Source organism: Rhea americana, unplaced genomic scaffold (assembly GCF_003343005.1).
Source record: "Rhea americana isolate MKP2758 unplaced genomic scaffold, rheAme1 scaffold_418, whole genome shotgun sequence".
NCBI classification, from domain to species: domain Eukaryota; kingdom Metazoa; phylum Chordata; class Aves; order Rheiformes; family Rheidae; genus Rhea; species Rhea americana.
The window spans coordinates 296,308-312,483 of NW_028186555.1; the positions used below are offsets into that span (position 1 = coordinate 296,308).

General features: G+C 37.1%; 1 protein-coding gene across 5 annotated transcripts in view; it reads left to right on the top strand.

Annotated features, from left to right (window-relative positions):
• Positions 1 to 2,340: 2,340 nt before the first annotated feature.
• The window catches only part of TEK (TEK receptor tyrosine kinase), a 36,805-nt gene continuing 22,969 nt past the window's right edge, over positions 2,341 to 16,176 (top strand). For 4 of the 5 annotated variants that reach the window (XM_085314961.1, XM_085314964.1, XM_085314962.1 and 1 more), the window contains exons 1-2: positions 2,341 to 2,564; positions 12,236 to 12,547. In XM_085314961.1, coding sequence (XP_085171087.1) covers positions 2,513 to 2,564; positions 12,236 to 12,547 — 364 coding nt within the window. In that variant the 5' untranslated portion in view covers positions 2,341 to 2,512. The remainder of the gene's footprint in view (positions 2,565 to 12,235; positions 12,548 to 16,176) is intronic. The other variant, XM_085314965.1, reaches the window with a different exon arrangement.

The window sequence follows — 16,176 nt, forward strand, 5'->3', positions numbered from 1 at the left end:
TTATATTCAGTGCCAGGGTTATATTTACATGTCGAAAGACTATTTATTTTCCTGCTGTAGCCAATTAAAAAAACATATATGCTATTTTGATGGGTGTTAAATTAGATATGAATGCAAAACCCACCTATAAAACTGATGTTCCTGAGAGGGGAACACTTTAGGAACCAGATGAGATGACAACCTTTCTGAATCTCACCAAGAAGTTCTTAAGAAGGACAATGAGAATGTTCCCAAAGTAACCCACCTAATAACCCACTCAAGGACATGCCCATTGCCCAGATCAGTTATCATCAGGCCTCTGTTAGCCTCTCATCAAATAAAACCTAAGCAATATCTTATTTTCCTCTTACTGCTGTCCTCATTTATAGCTTTTTAATATCTAGGTGAGTGTACTTTTAATTCTGACTTTCAGTGTCACATTTTGCCCCATTTTGCATTTTCAAATTCTGAAATGTTTATTTCCATTTGCACTTTCCTAAGAGTACTAAACTTTCATCTTACCAGTCAGCTGAAGACCATCTAATTAGACACCAAGGTTTTTTTTACTGATGATCTGATTTTGACAGAAGGTCACTTCTTGTACTCTGTAATTGTGAATACAGGCTGAGATATGTGATCCTCTTGTTTGTGGCATCAGACAACACAAGGTGATGACTGAATACCAAGAACTGGACTATTAGATGGGATACTGCCATGGTCTTACTGCTGGTTGTTGGTAGAGGATGGGCGATTCTACCACACTTCTCTGTTTTTCAATAGTCAGAAGATGATCAGACCTTAACATAAGCTACTTTTAGGAAGATTCATATTCTGATAACATGAAAAGTAAGGCTCAAAATATGAAAAGTGAGGCTGATGTATAAATAAGTAAGAAAGACCTAGATACAGTGAAAATCCTTTAATTGCACAATCTAGCAAAAGTTCAGTCCATGATTAGATTAGACCTCAAGGAGAACAATAATCACTGTGCCACTGTTTCTGTTTTCTGAATAGAAACAGATTTAAGCTCAAAATTATACATGAGCAAGTAGTTAAATGTTTGCTGAATTTTTGTGCTATTTTTGTTTACTTAAAAATGAAGCAATGAAACACAAAACAGAAGTACAACCCTGCGAGACACATATCCTAATCACACTAACTTGTATAATTACATATTTCTTCTCTTCCAGCTTCAGCAGGACTTTACATTTTTCTTGTTCCTGAGAAATATTGCAGAGTCTTGCTGTGCACTCTTATCTTGGAGTCGGCTACTTTTTATGGCAAATGAAATGACYAGCCAGCACAATTTGATTCTTCAAAGAACAGTGAATTTCCACCATAGCTAACCTAGCCAATTTGCATACTGCAAAATCAGTGTCAGCATCAGTCCATAGGCATTGCTTCATATTTAGATGCACTGCAAATAAGCCATAACAGGGCTTTCTCTTCAGTGATCTGTTTACATCCTGTGGAATGAGAGTTAAATGAAATTCTTGGTAGCACTCTAAACTCAGAATAACTTTCTGAAGAACCAAGTCCGGACTAAAGAGGGTTAATGCATCCTGGGAAAATTAAAGCAATAGGCACTGGAGAGAAACTGAGGATAGACTAAGCTAGAAACAGATTAAATAAGCAACAGAGTAGAGCTATCCTCTATATAGGAATTTAGGTAATACTGAGTATCTTATAATATACTAAGTATCCTTACAATTTTCTTTCGTATTTTGTTAGTGCTTCTGCATTTTGAGGCCCTCTTGAGTGACATGGCATTTTTCTTCCACTGAATTCAGAATAACTCTGGATGTAATTTATTATTGCAACAAGTTTTTAATCTGTTTCCAATTGTCAAATGGAGAGAAAAATTATTTCCAGTAAATCATAAGAACTAATGAGATAGTTTGTTGGATTGTGGCTGGCTTTGTTCTATACTGGGTTCAACCAGCTGCTTTGTTAGGGTTTTGTTTTGTATATTTATTATGGGGTGATGGGATTCTTTGGAGTCAGCAGCTTTAATATGGATTAAATAAGTAATCAAAAAGATAACAGCATCCTGAGCAATTAGCAGATCTGCACTGTGAGCAAGCGATGGCATTTTCCACCTAGCACACCTAGACAGAGGGATTTTTACTTGCATTCTCTTGCCTATTGGAGGATGCCATTATTTTTCCTGTTTCACAGACTGTGACCGACAGCAAGCTTCTGCCTCTTCAGGAGCTTCAGATAACTATTTTGATGTGTTGCTGGACAGACAGGATTTGTACTGCCCCACAGTCCTGTTGATACAAAAATGCCTTTAAGATCCTGCCTTTCCCATCCTAATCTACATAGGAAACAGGAAAAGGAACTTAAACTCCCTGTACTCAGACAGCATGAGACTGTTCCAGCTTGCTCCCGTGCTGCAATTTCTTGCCTGTGACTTGTAAACAAGATTCAGTATACCATGCAAGAGAAGAGTAACTGGTAAACCTTCTACCCCAATCAAAGGATATTCCATGAGCAGCTGCAAGAATTGGATGGATGTATTTTGGAAAGCATGGACCTTTTAGCACCTCTAGTTCTCTATGGATTCAGCCTGATGATTTCAGGTAAGTCTTTGCTTTAATTTCTGCAGTCAGCATGTTCTGCCTTTCTTGCTTCTCATAYGCAGATAAAATGTATGATTCCTACTCCTTACTATGACTCCTCTATGACTTATCTTTGCTAATTTAAATATTTGTGCTGGCTTTGATAAGACCACTTATTTTTCTGAAGCTTTCTTACAGTGAGTCTGTGACTAAGTTATCAGGGAGAATTTATTTACATTTAGGATCTGCTGCCAAGTCTTTTTAATAGTAGAAGCCGTTTATTAACACATAGGCACTTTCTAACACGGTTTCTCTGATGTCTTATTGGTATTAACTTTTCCATAAAGCTGATTACTTCAAAACTATCTGTTCTGTCCCCTTCCCCTCACAATCTATTCTGAATAGACTAAATATTGACTTTTTCTGTTCCTTTGTGAACTGGCATATGCAATAGGAAACATTGGCATTTCTAGTGTTGGCCTTACATACCTGATTTTAGATAAGCCCTCTGTTGTGGAATCTAGATATAAGTCAGTGGACATAAAGACAGAATAACACATAATGTATGCAGCCTATCCATAGCACTTCAAATACAACTGAAGGAATTTTTTTAATAAGTCAGAATCTAGTGTCAGTCACAGCAGACAGAACTGCGAATGGTATATAGTTAAGAGTTTAATAATGCAGATATAGTTTACAGAATTCATAAAATTAATGCTAGAGATGTTTTACTAAAGCTATCATAAGCTGAATCCTGAGCAAGCATGTTCTCTTCCCACAGGATTCTCACTTGCTCTGCGTTTAAGTACTGCCAGTACGAACCATATTGTAATTTTCTAGACTGTTTCTTCAGGGTAACATAGAAAGTAAAGTTTGCAAAGGAGAACCTACAACTTATACAGTAACCTTACTCTTACTCAGTCCTAAACATTTAATTGAGATAAAATTAGTTTGTTCCAGTCCATCCCTAGACAAAATGTAATGTGCTGTAAAATTGCAGAATATGCTGCAATGAAAAAACAAATATAGCAAGAAAAGATAGAAGTCTTCATTGTAGTGTAATTTTCTTTACAATTTCCAGATCTTCATGATTCACAAAATTAAAAGCTAAGTGCAATTATGAACAAACAGGTTAGATGTTTCTGATTTTAATTACTGTTATCATCAGAAAAGGCTAGAGTTTAATATAAGTAAACAAAAAAAAGTATTTAAAATCCATGAGTGCATGTTTTTTAAGTGTTTGTATCTAGCCATTGCTGTAACAGGCTGTATACTGTTTACCAATTCCTCTTTTGTGGCTTAAGCTTCTTGGTTGTTAAGCTGCATTCAACCTATCTAGCCTTTAGATCATGTCCAGCTTTTCACTGATGATCTAAGCATTATGAATGGAAAGGAAAAGAAATTCCAGACACTCCAACAGTTTTTCTGTGTGTTGTCTCTGTATACGATAAGATATACTGAATTCCTATAGAAATCAAGGAATATTCATTAAATCATAAGCATGGCAGAAACAAAAGCCAGGTATGCACAGATAGCTATAAACAGGGACAGTGCGGAGATCTAGTACTGAAGAGCTGCCAGTCACAGCCTTTTCCATAGTGGCTGACCAGTTAGGTGTGTATTGCAGTCACACCCATCTCAATAGATCTGTCAGCTTTCCCGCTTTTGTTTGAGTGTGATATCATGTTTCCTGGGGCCACCAGTGGAAGACAATGAGAGCCTGCTTTCGTCTGGATTCAACAGGCGGAGTTCAGGAAAGCAGTACTGACATTCCCTGAGCAGGAGTGGCATTAAAGTCAATGCAATTGGCAGACAGTAAACTGAATTAACCTTGTCCCCAGTGACAGTGAGCTTTTGAGGGTGTGTTGCTGGGTAGGCACAAAATCTGCTCCACCCTGTTCCAAAGTAAGACCCTGGGCTTGTCCGCTATTACAAGAAATGTCCTTTAGGTTTTTTTTGTTTTTTTTTTTTTTTAATATCAGAACTCCATTGTTAGCTAAAGATTTGATTTTGAAAGGGGTTCAGTACATAATATAGCCCACACTCACTTTCACAGTATATATACAATCACTGTTGCAACAGCACATGTTCAATTAAACTGACAAAAAAATGAATTTAATGTCAGTGGAAGGCTTAAGCCAAACAGAGCATCATCATTTTTTTCAGTTTGTTCAGTCCACTCCAGTCAACATTTTGTAGAATGAAAATGATCCTGGTATTTAAAAATTCAAACTCAGGTTGCAGGTTGGTATGGCCTCTGTTAAGTCTTGAAAAACAAGGTCTCCCATACTATCTATTGTCTTAAAGGCTGGGGCTACAAGGAATGCCTGTCAACAACTTGCCTTTTGRCTTTTAACAATGTCCTCAAATGGTCTGGAAATTTGCCTGCAGGCTCTCACAGTGGGCTGACATTCAGAAATGTTCATGTGTGAGCTTTATTTTAGTGAGACAGCCACCATCAGAGTTCTGTGGAAACTATCCACAGTTGAAACCATTTTCAAGTACATTTCATGTGTCGCCATTCTCAAAGATAGACAGAATCGTCTGTGTTATAGCTTTGCACTGCACTAATGATGTTAGATCCAATGGGTTTCTAAAAATACTTAAATTATATTTTTGGTGATTTTGCTGTTGCATCCATATATGGTTACATGAGCTGTTTAAGAAAAGATGAGAGTAAAACAATGCAGTAGAAATCAGTGATAACTACATATAATACTGTAGATGGCTGAATTTGCTTTAAGATAAGGTGGTATCATGATAAAAAGATATAATTCTATATATTTATAACATTATTATTAATGTGATTTATTTCCATATTTATAAAGCTAAAAACTTCAATCAAAATACATGACCAAATGCATGTAAACATCACTACTATGTTGTAAAGTCTTCAAAATTACAAAGCAGTGGTACTTTTTCATTACTGACTGAAAAGTCTTAACAATTCTGTTTCAAGGCTTCTTTTTTTTTTTTACTTTGGTGAAGCTTGATGTTAACATAAAGAAAACATACTTTCTCTGGTTAATATATGCCTATGACAGTGAATATGAATGCCATTCTTCCCATAATTCCAGGGAGTAGGACTGTGTGAATATCTTCAAGTATACTGTTGCCAGATTGAAATTGCAGCTGAGCTTCAGACTTGGTCTATCCAATGGCAACAGTTCTGAGTCTTTGAGCCTTTGACAGCTAAAGCAGCTGACAAAAACCAAATTTGTGTTTATGATGGCTATTTCAGAACTAGTTTGACTAAACATTAAACTGGCAGAGTACCCTTAGGACATTCATTTTCATACAATTATTCATCAGAACTGGAGGAGAAATTAAAAAATTATTTCCAATTCTTATTCCTGGAGTGTATGTGATTTGTGAGATCCAGCAATTGCATCTGCCTGACGCATTTGGACCCAAGGAGCATTGTCCTAATGTCTTCTTCGTAAGTCTTAAGTTTGCATGGAATTTAGATTCTTCTTTAGATATAGCCTTCATCTAATCCAGCAATTACAGGCCTGCCACAGGAATCTCTGGTTGAACATCTGTGATCTGCTGAATGCTAATCATTCTGCATAGATTCATTTAGATGATCATTACTACAAAACCAATGGATTTCTATTTGGAATGAAAGAGAACTATTTTGTTCTAATTGTATTTCTGGCTATACGTTAACAGAGAAAGAAGTTCCAGATGTGACTTGATTAATTRCTCTCTGACTCTGCAGCTAGCAGCCAAAAACATTAGCTTCAGCCTGTGCAGGCCGCACTGTGCACCTGCTCTAATTGGAGTTACAGAAGTGGACTGATTCCCCCTCATTCCTTTTTTAGCCTTAGATTTTGCTTTTGGTTTGTGCCTGATTCAGCCCTTGTGAAAGGTAGAGTAGCTCTGGGGAAGATTTAGTTCCCAAAGGCCTTTCCAGCTGCTGGGAATAGTCAGAGTGAAAAAGGCATTATGTCAGATCTGAAGAAATCAAATCTAAAAGGACAAAATGAAATCACACTATGTTCACAAGTGTTAACATATGCTATTGTTTTAGATACACATATATATGTATATATAAACACATATTAGAATGTTTGGTTACTGCATCATAATTAAAATGGTTGGATGGATTTATTTTGTTGTTGAAATTTCTTTTAGGGGAAAAAAGATGAAGCTGAAACATTTTGCAGAGATGGTCTGATCCCCACAAAAGTACCATCTGAAAGTCTTTAGGTGGAAAGGAAGGAGCAAAAAAGAGAGAGAGAGACTCAGTCTCAGGGAGATATTGACTGCAGCTGAGCTTTAGTGTTTGGATTGACTGCAGCTTCAGTATATGGGATATGCAGATCTGGTCCTTTATATGCCCACATGAGAACTATCATCTGAGGTGGAAGTCTGTTCTCAGTCACACGGACTTGAATGTGTTTGGCCCATACTGTTTCCTAAACACATACCTCATTCAGATTTTTAGAAAAGCCTAAGAAGTCTTAATGGGTGTGTAGTGGAGGGAGGAAGGTGTAGGCATAGAACAATATCAAAACATCTTCTGTGACATAGTCATCTAATGAAGTGGCTTGGTTAATTCCATCTTTGGAGTCTAACAAGTTTGTCTAGTCAATGACTAGGAATTTTGCCAGTGACTTCTCTGGAGATGGATGTCAGGCCAAGGTGTCAGTAGAGTACCTGGACAAATCTTAAATCTTTACATTTACGGCAGTTGTCTGGGCAGAACAGACTCTGTGTGTCTCTACTAGATTATGCTCTGCTCCTACTTCCTTCCTCTGAGTGAAATTCTCCTCTGAGAATAACAGTAAATTGTAGTTGAAGTTTGGAGAAATCTTGTCTATCTATTTGCTTTTTACTGAACAAAGTATTCAGAGATAACTCTTCTTATGAAAACAATACAGATATCTCACTCAAAGGAAAGAAGGCCAGAAGAAAYATGAAGATTCACTAAATATAGAGTATGTCTGGAAGGCACTCAGCAGGGTAATTTGTAGGTCCCAAGTGAACTCTGTTAGTGCTTTGAGACTATGTACACTCCTCCCAAGGATAAACAAGTGAAAAAGCAAGGTCGGGCATGAGGTGGGGGGCAGGGTATGAATCATAGGGTTTAAGCAAACGATGTGGAAAAGAGTTTCGTGCCTAGATATGTGAATGAATAAGTGACAGGAATAATAGCTTATTCAAAACAGCAAGGAAATTCCTGGTCCTTGGTTCCGGGCTGGAATGAGCTAAATTCTCTTTCCATCTTAAAGATTTTAACCTTTCCACCCACCTTTTACTACAGGTCTTCTTTTTTTCTCTGTTATGCTCCAGATGCAAAGAAAAGGACTTCCAGCTTATAGTCACATCAAGCAATTAACAATAAAGTTTAAGAAGGGTAAGGGAAACAAATATATCATTAGATTTCTAGCCCCCAAAACTATTTTTTCATTAATTAAGAAATAGCTAAAACTCAGCACTTTTCATTCTCAATACACTCTGCAAATATTGCCTAGTTATTAAATTTGTGTTTAGGGTACAGTAATACTTTCTTTTGATGGAGCTCGCTATTTTGACTGATCACTATGGTACGGGAGTGTTAGCTTTACCATATAACATTGAGCAGAGCTTTACAGATAATAGGCAACTTTGCAAAAGCCTCACACATGTTAGGAATTAACTTGAACATTTCCTGGGACCCAAGCAAAGCTTAACAGTGCAAATCTGGAAATATTTTAGTAGGGACCTTCAGAGAGTAAAGAACAAATAATAACACTTTTCTATTCTTGTTATGCACGTGCTGTATCTACAGCATTGAGCTGTCTCAAATTGAGATTTCCATATTGTTTTACTCCTGAGCTAGTGTCCAGTACCAATTCTGATCTAGGGAAGTGATATTTTATACTTTATGACAGACTTTCTTGCTCCATTAACTGACTTGTGTCTGGGATGTTTTCCAGGGAATTTCTCAGAGATGTTTTTCTAAGCTAGTCCTTGTTGAGTTCTGCTGGAGTAACAGAGCACAGAGAACATGGTGACTCTGTGCCATACAGAGTCATTCATACAGTCTGTGCCTCTATGAATTTAGTAGGGAAAGGAACACATAGGGGCTGCAGACACAGTGTTTATAGATACATATATATATGTATCTGTGTCTATATATATATGTATGTGTTTATATATACATATATACACTCTTGTCCTCTATCTGGCATGGTTTTCCCACATGAATATGTACTAGAGAAGCCAGGAAAGAGCAAAGACAAGATCATTCTGGTGGTGCTTAGGCCAGTACTGCGAGGCACCACCCAACAACAGGCCGTGCCAGCCTGTAGCTGAGAACTGGAAAGAGCTCCCTGCATTCATTTTGCTGTAAGAGTGGGTGCAGGCAGAAAATGTTATTTAAACTTTCTGCTTTTCTGCATCCATTTTTCCTGTACTAGAAGGGCACAAAGCACTGGGCAAAAATGAGTGTGTGTCATAAACAAGGGACAATGAATGTTTGCATGGCTTCTCCCATTTTCAGTACTAGCCTTCTGCAAGTACTCTCTTCTCAAAATCCATTTGCACACACAGCAAATTGCTTTCCGGCTAAGGTCATTTCTTCAAGAACTAGRGCAGGAGTCAAAAGACATTTTCAAGAAAACAAAGAGGATTGTCGCTTTTACGGAGACAGGCTGTTTCCTGTCTATATTTGTTGTGCTTTTCTCAGAGAGCTAAATCCTGTTGTCTTTAATAATTTCTTGCAAAGTCCTCATTATCATCAGGGGCAGGATTTGATTAAATTTTGCCAGCTTGTGTAGTGCAAATTCCTTTTTAGCAAGCAAGTGGATTAGTCTAACATGCTTTACCAGAAAGAAATGCCATAGGGAATCCTTTAGCATGCAGCAAAAGTACATTTTCCATTGTTCTGCCTTTTCCTTTTTCATAATGTAAGGACAGTGACTTCCAGAGGAGAAAAAGACCTTCTCATCATTTCAGTGAGCATTAGAGTGACTTTAAAAGTTCAGTCCTACCAGATTCTGAGTTGACGGAACTGAGTGCCTTCAAGTACATCTGCTATTGGGGTGATTTTTTTAAAACTCACCTTAGTGCTAAACTTCCACCTGGACTACAGATCCCAAGGGCCTTCATTCAGACTTCATTTCTGCTTGTAATACATTCCAACTGTGAAACCTTAGCTACCAAATAACTCTTGGGAATAATTTGGTACTTATGCATAGATAATTACTCCTTTTCAGACACTGAAGGACCTCCTGGTGCTTCTCCTGAAGGACATGCCCCTCCGTCTATGTGGTATCTGCCTCATACCTCTTGATATGATGATCTTTGGGCTACTCTGCAGCATCTAATATGAAACAAAACACCTCCGTTTAGATAATCAGAACACCATCCATGAACCAGTGTCTAAATTTTGATTCATCTTGGATAGCCAGCACTGTAAATAAGCAATAGGCATGACTTATAACTGTTTTACATGTTGATTTACATGATTTATATAACTGCAAAGAAAAGAGAAAGCTATGTAGCAAATGACCTGAATCTGATATGATATTTCTTTGCAACATGTTGCATAGGGATCCAAGGTAACACTAAAGCCTGGCTTCAGAATTGACATATCAAAATGATATTGAGATGTGGGGAAGAAAAGATATTATTTTCACTTTTAAATTTGCCTCAGAAGTCACAGGAATAGACAGTGAAACGGAGCTGCAACCCTGAATGACCATTCATCTCCTGAAGGACCCTAACAATTTGAGACCACAGCTCTGTACTGGAATAGCACAGCTGCATCTCTGTGCCCTGTTAATGCTGGGCAGAAATGTCAAAATATTTGAATTCTGATCTGCAACACTCTGTCAGAATTAACATCCTGTCCGCACTCACTACAGATAATCACACCAAGTCACGGAGTTTGATTCTGAGCTTCACCAAAGTTTGCAGCAATCAGGGCCTTGCAATTTATGACTTTGAGAATATCTCCATTTGGCACGCAAGAGTATGGCTCACATCCTCGCTGATCTATTTTCTTTCAGTGTTGACTGCTGTTATATTACATTTGCTTTCAACTGATGTGTCACACTTCTAGTGAGAGCAAAAATGTTCCTCACATAAGCAATTACTTTAAAACTAGTCCCTATAAAATGAATGCACAAATCTCACCGAATTTGTGTCTCTTAATTTTTTAACTTTATTCATAGAATTCTTTTTTTGTAACATGCAGTAGGGTGATTTGACTTCTCTGACCTGTACTTCTATGCAGTATTTACTTCAATGGCTATTGCATCCTTTCCAGAAGGTTTCCTTTGTCTATTAGGTAACTTCATATTATCTAGGTTGGCGCATTAAAGGGTGGTAACTGCAGCAGACTGGCTGGGTGTGGTAAGTGTCAGTGTGCTGTCAAGATATTTTGGTCCCCGGAGTGGTGGCTAGCATTGAATACAGAGAAGGACCTCCTCCCTTAGCCTAAGCATTAAATACACACACGGAAAGTCTGCAGTAAGCAGTAAGACTCTTTGACTTCTCTGTCTGAGACTATTCCCATTTCTTCCAATCAAAAAAACATTTGCAAGTTGAATGGCAATAAATATTAAGTCACTCTATGTACCTACAAAATATATTTGAATCCAAAGCAGGAAAATAAATGTGATGCATAAAAGAAATCAACTATTCTTCCTGTTTTGCCTGGAAAGAATGTTACTGTTTCCCTTCTCCTTACCCTGAACATCAGAAGTAAAGGGAAACGTCTCTTATTTGCGAAGAGTTGATTATAGGAGACCTGTGTTTCCATTCTGCTATGTGCTTTTGAATCACTAAAATGTTTAACAGTCTGTAAAAGAGACTTTTAAATAGGCTTGTATCTATAATTTTCAGAGATGTTTCACCTCCATGTATTTCTGGTGCATGTATTTCTGGTGATTCTGTTTATCAAAAGGAGCCTTGTTGTTTGATTAAAGCCTAACCTCATTAAAAAAGTGGTTCTACTACTGCCACTGACTTGTTATTTTACTTTGAAAAAGAATTTCTTTGTGCTGCGGTTCTTGCACCTGTCTATTAGAGCAGTGAATGGCCTAACACATAATGATCTTAAAATTCAAATTAATCCAAATTCATAAGATAATTGAAAAAATACTTCAAGTGTTCAAAATATTTATTACTAATTTCTATAACTAAAAAAAATATACCTGCTCTGTAATAATACATACATAAATGTATACTTGGTTTACGATCTGTATTCAAGAAACCTGTTACACCCTTATAAAAGACACAATAAACAACACTATTAAATTGACAACCTTGTGATTGACCAACCCTGTTTATGGCAAAGCACTGTGCTGTCAAGTATGTATCTGTTGAGCTATCCAAGAAGCTATCCACTTCTGCAGACCAAGGTTTTCCTTGGGCTCCAGTGTCAGCACTAAAAGAAGCTTCGTATGTTCAGAAGGCTTATTTCCTTTTCTGAGAATAAGAAAGCTATGAAGAACTAATCCCATCTGTTTATGACAAACAGAATATATCCTAAAGACAGTATAGCAGAATAGCTTATCTACAGTCTTTTTAAAAGCTTTGAAAGTCTTTTTAAATAGCTTATCTACAGTCTCAAAAGCTGTGCAAGACATCAGCCAGGGAAATGCCAAATACTGGGTGAAAAAGCTTCTCTGGTGATTTGCACAACAACGTACTCAAACTCTGCAGAAAATTTTTTCATTTGCTGGTTTTCTTCCTAGGTAAAGTGGAAGCAGCCCTGGACCTGATACTGATCAATTCATTTCCTCTGGTGGGCAACTCAGAAACATCACTTATCTGTATCACTTCCAAATGGCGTTCCCGCGAATCCATTACGATAGATCGAGACCAGGAGGATGTGACTAACCAGCACCGAGAGCCCCTGGAAGTTAATGAAGATTCAAGGAGAGCAACAGCCAAAACAGTGGTGTGGAAAAGGGAACAGGCCAGTGAAACTATTGGAGCATACTACTGTGAAGGGAAACTCAAGGATGAAGTGACAAGGATACATACTATGAAGATGCCGCTGGGAGGTATTATGTGGTGGTCAGACCTGAATTGTGTATGTCACTCCTTGCAGCCTGGCAGTTTTCCTTGTTTAGGAGAAGTGAGTGCAAAAGTGGCTACAAAGTGGGCAAGGCAGTTCGAAGTCAATAAAAATAGACTTGACTCAAGGCATGTTTTTTTCAAAGTGCAGAGACAATTGGTTGATACTAATAGCTAGTCATTTCCTTATGGAAGTTAGTCAGACATCTGTAGGTGTTCTGCCTGTATCTGGCTACCACCAGGAACACAAATCAGGTGGTAGATAAGGTAAGTACAGCTGTTCTGGCCTCACTGATGCCATGAAATAATACATATGGCAACTCCTCCACTGGATCTAAACACAACTGCTTTTCAATTCTTGACAGGGCTGCAAGGTAGATAGCTAAACAATGAACCCACACCTCAAAATAAATGCTTTCTCAAAGGCTCAGTGAAGAAACAATAAAAAATCCAGCACAGGACTTGAAAGAAATTTCAAAAAAGCTTCTCTGAATCCAAGAAGGTTATCCATAATCATCCACTACAGATTTCACTAATGATTATTTTAGTGCTTTTTAGGTTGTAAGGCTAGTCACAGTCGGAAAATGAAACCAGCAGGGAGATGGATAGTAAGATCAGAAGATGGACTTTCCTCACTACCCTTATTAGACTTTCAGGCTGAATTCCAAAGCAAAATGATCACTGAAAACGCCAGAGAAGTTGAAGAAATTTGGCCTAATATTCTGCAACAAGTCAAAATTTCCAAACTTCAACTAATCTTCAGTAGAATCTACTATATTACTAATGTTTTACACCATGGCAGCTAGTCCATGAGGACACGTCTCTCTATCTTTAGTATGAAAAACTATTATTGTTGGTATCTCCTAAAAACATGCACAAAGCTTAGAAAAAGAGGCTTTCTTTTGGTCTGAGCCATGACTAGTGTCCATTTGTTTCCTTTAATATGGGAATGTTACAAGCAAGGTAGCCAGGACAAATAAGATTTTCCTTTGGCTTGTTTCTCTGACCAAATATGGTCTTTGGAGGGTTAGGCCAGACACCAAGAAGAATCTGTGTATGCCTTTCATTCTCAGGATTAACAAATCGATTGTTTCAAGAGAGGCTGCAACAAGGAGAAGGGCCACTCACAAAACAGGCCATTGAAAGCTGCTGAGGAAGCAATAACAGCTTCAGTTTGACTCTAGCATAGAGTGCCAACGAGCTGAGCACATCTCTGGGTCTCATGTAATCTCCAAAGTTGGAAGGTGGACTTCTGAATCAATCATGCCTTTTTTTTTTTTTTTTTTTTNTGCGTCAGTATGTGTGGCTCTAGTAGCAGAGAATTTAATGTAATCAAATTTTCTATGTGGCAAAAGTTGTCCTACCTAGAAACAACATAATATTAATGCCAGCAGTAGGTTAGGTTTCTATGAGTCATTTCTGGGTCCTGAATTTGTTTCTCAGCTTTTCTTTGAGAAAGGTTTGGATGACACAATTTGAGCCAGCAATTCATTAGTAAATGTGCAGGAACAATTTGTGCTGGATGGGTGAGAAAGAGGCGTAACAGAAATTCTCAAGGCTATTAAAGTCCATAGAAAGAGGAAGAAGAGGTCAGTGAAGGACTGTGAGGTTTGGCAAAAGTTGGAAAACAGGCCTTGTTCACCTTTACTGTTGTAATCTGAACAATTTTTAAAGCAGAGCATGTTTTCAAAACAAAAAATCGAGTAGGAGTTGAAATGTGCAGTTTCCTATTCAAGACACAAGAGACACAGGAAGGAGAAGCACTTCTAAAATTCTAGTAATGGTTTTATGGCCTCGGGATACTGAAGATAGCTACTAACAAGCTACTGAATTACTCAAAAGCATTAAGCATTTGGGTAGCTTCACTGGCTTTAGTGGGTTTTATCATCTGCCTAATTCTGTATCAACTATCAGATATGCAGCTACAATGAAGATTTTTTTTTCCTGTATAACATGGAGAGAGAAGTGATGCATTTTCCTGTTTGACTCTACACATGCACCACTCTGCAAGTAAGGTGCCCATTATCCCATATCTGTTCTATTTTAGTATTGTGATTAGGCATATAATACTCATACATGCAATAGATAATGACTATGCTTTTTATACATATATTGAGAGTAATGTATAAAGCATACATATCTAGAATAGAATACTATATAGCCTATTCTGCATCTAGTCAAATCTAGTTTATTAAATTTTTCTATAAAATAGATGCGTATTTTCATACACATGCATATATGTATATGTACGTATATAGAGAGAGATATAGATATAGATATAAATGTGTTTCCCTTACAGAAACTCTCTACAGCAGGCAAAGGGACAATAATAGAAACATTAATGAAACAGAATTTTGGCACCTGCCTTGCAACTTAGTTCATTATGTCTCTATAAGGAATTGTCACATTCAAGATGTGGAACATGAAATATAAGCTGTGATCTAAAAATACTTTGGAACTAAACACACCAAGGAGTGCAGATTCCTTTCCATTGCAACAATACTGTGAAGAAAAAGCCTTGTGGCTAATCTAAACAACATATAAAGAAAATAGAATAGGAAGATGGGAGTTATTATCTTGTTAAAAAAAATTGCTAAATCTGGACCCAAAACTACTGCCAGTAAAACACTTAGGATCATTTTCAATAAACAACTGATTTTGGGGAAAGCTATTCAATTTTCATTTCCTTAAATAGACCATGATTTTTACATGAATTTATTATTCGTAAAAACCTGTCAATTCAGGTGTTGGTGGTAAGCTCTCAGTTTTTCTTTGCCTGTTTCTGATAAGAGCTTATGTCATTATTCAGTATTAGAATTCTTTATTTTTCTATGCAAGGCCATATACTGGTGCCTAAGTAATGTGGCAGGTGGTCAGGAGACCCCCAGTGTTCAGCATCGTGCAAGAAAAGTCTTGTTGAGACCAACTGAATAGCACTTACAAACAAAAGCGTGAAAACATGCTCAGAACATAAACACTAGAACCACACAGATGATGAAAATTCCAGTTTGCAAAAAATTTTGAGTTCTCATTAGTTGCCTTATTTCCAGTTAGAAATGAAACCTTAAAATGTCAAAATTATTCAAGAAAGAAAATACTGGTAGAGAGATTTGTTTGGATTAATTGAAAAGTCTTTTTCCCTCAAATTTTCCTTATTTAATATTACATCACAAATTCTTCTTGATATTTAACTAAAATGGTATTCAAAATAGAAATATTAAAATGTTCTTTCCTCTCATACTGTAATAGTGTCATATTTTTCCTCAGATTTTGCAAAATAGCATTGTGGAAATATAACATAGTTGCAGCTCCATATGCAGATGTTTCAACTTTAATGTAACATCTACCCACTTGTTTTTGTAGCTCTACTGAATACTTAACAGAAATTTAGATCCTATTTTTTTCCTGCTTTCTGATCCTATTTCTGTGAATTTCTTCAAAATTAGATTTCAGCTACAGACCCCCAAATTTATTTTCTGTAAGCACTACTATGAACCAAAGTACACATCCTTGCCGATTTTCTGAAAATAAACCCCAAAATGAGGTATGACTATAGATAAATGAAAAAAATGCTTAAATTATGCCACAGTTCATAGCAGTTTATACATGTGCTGCT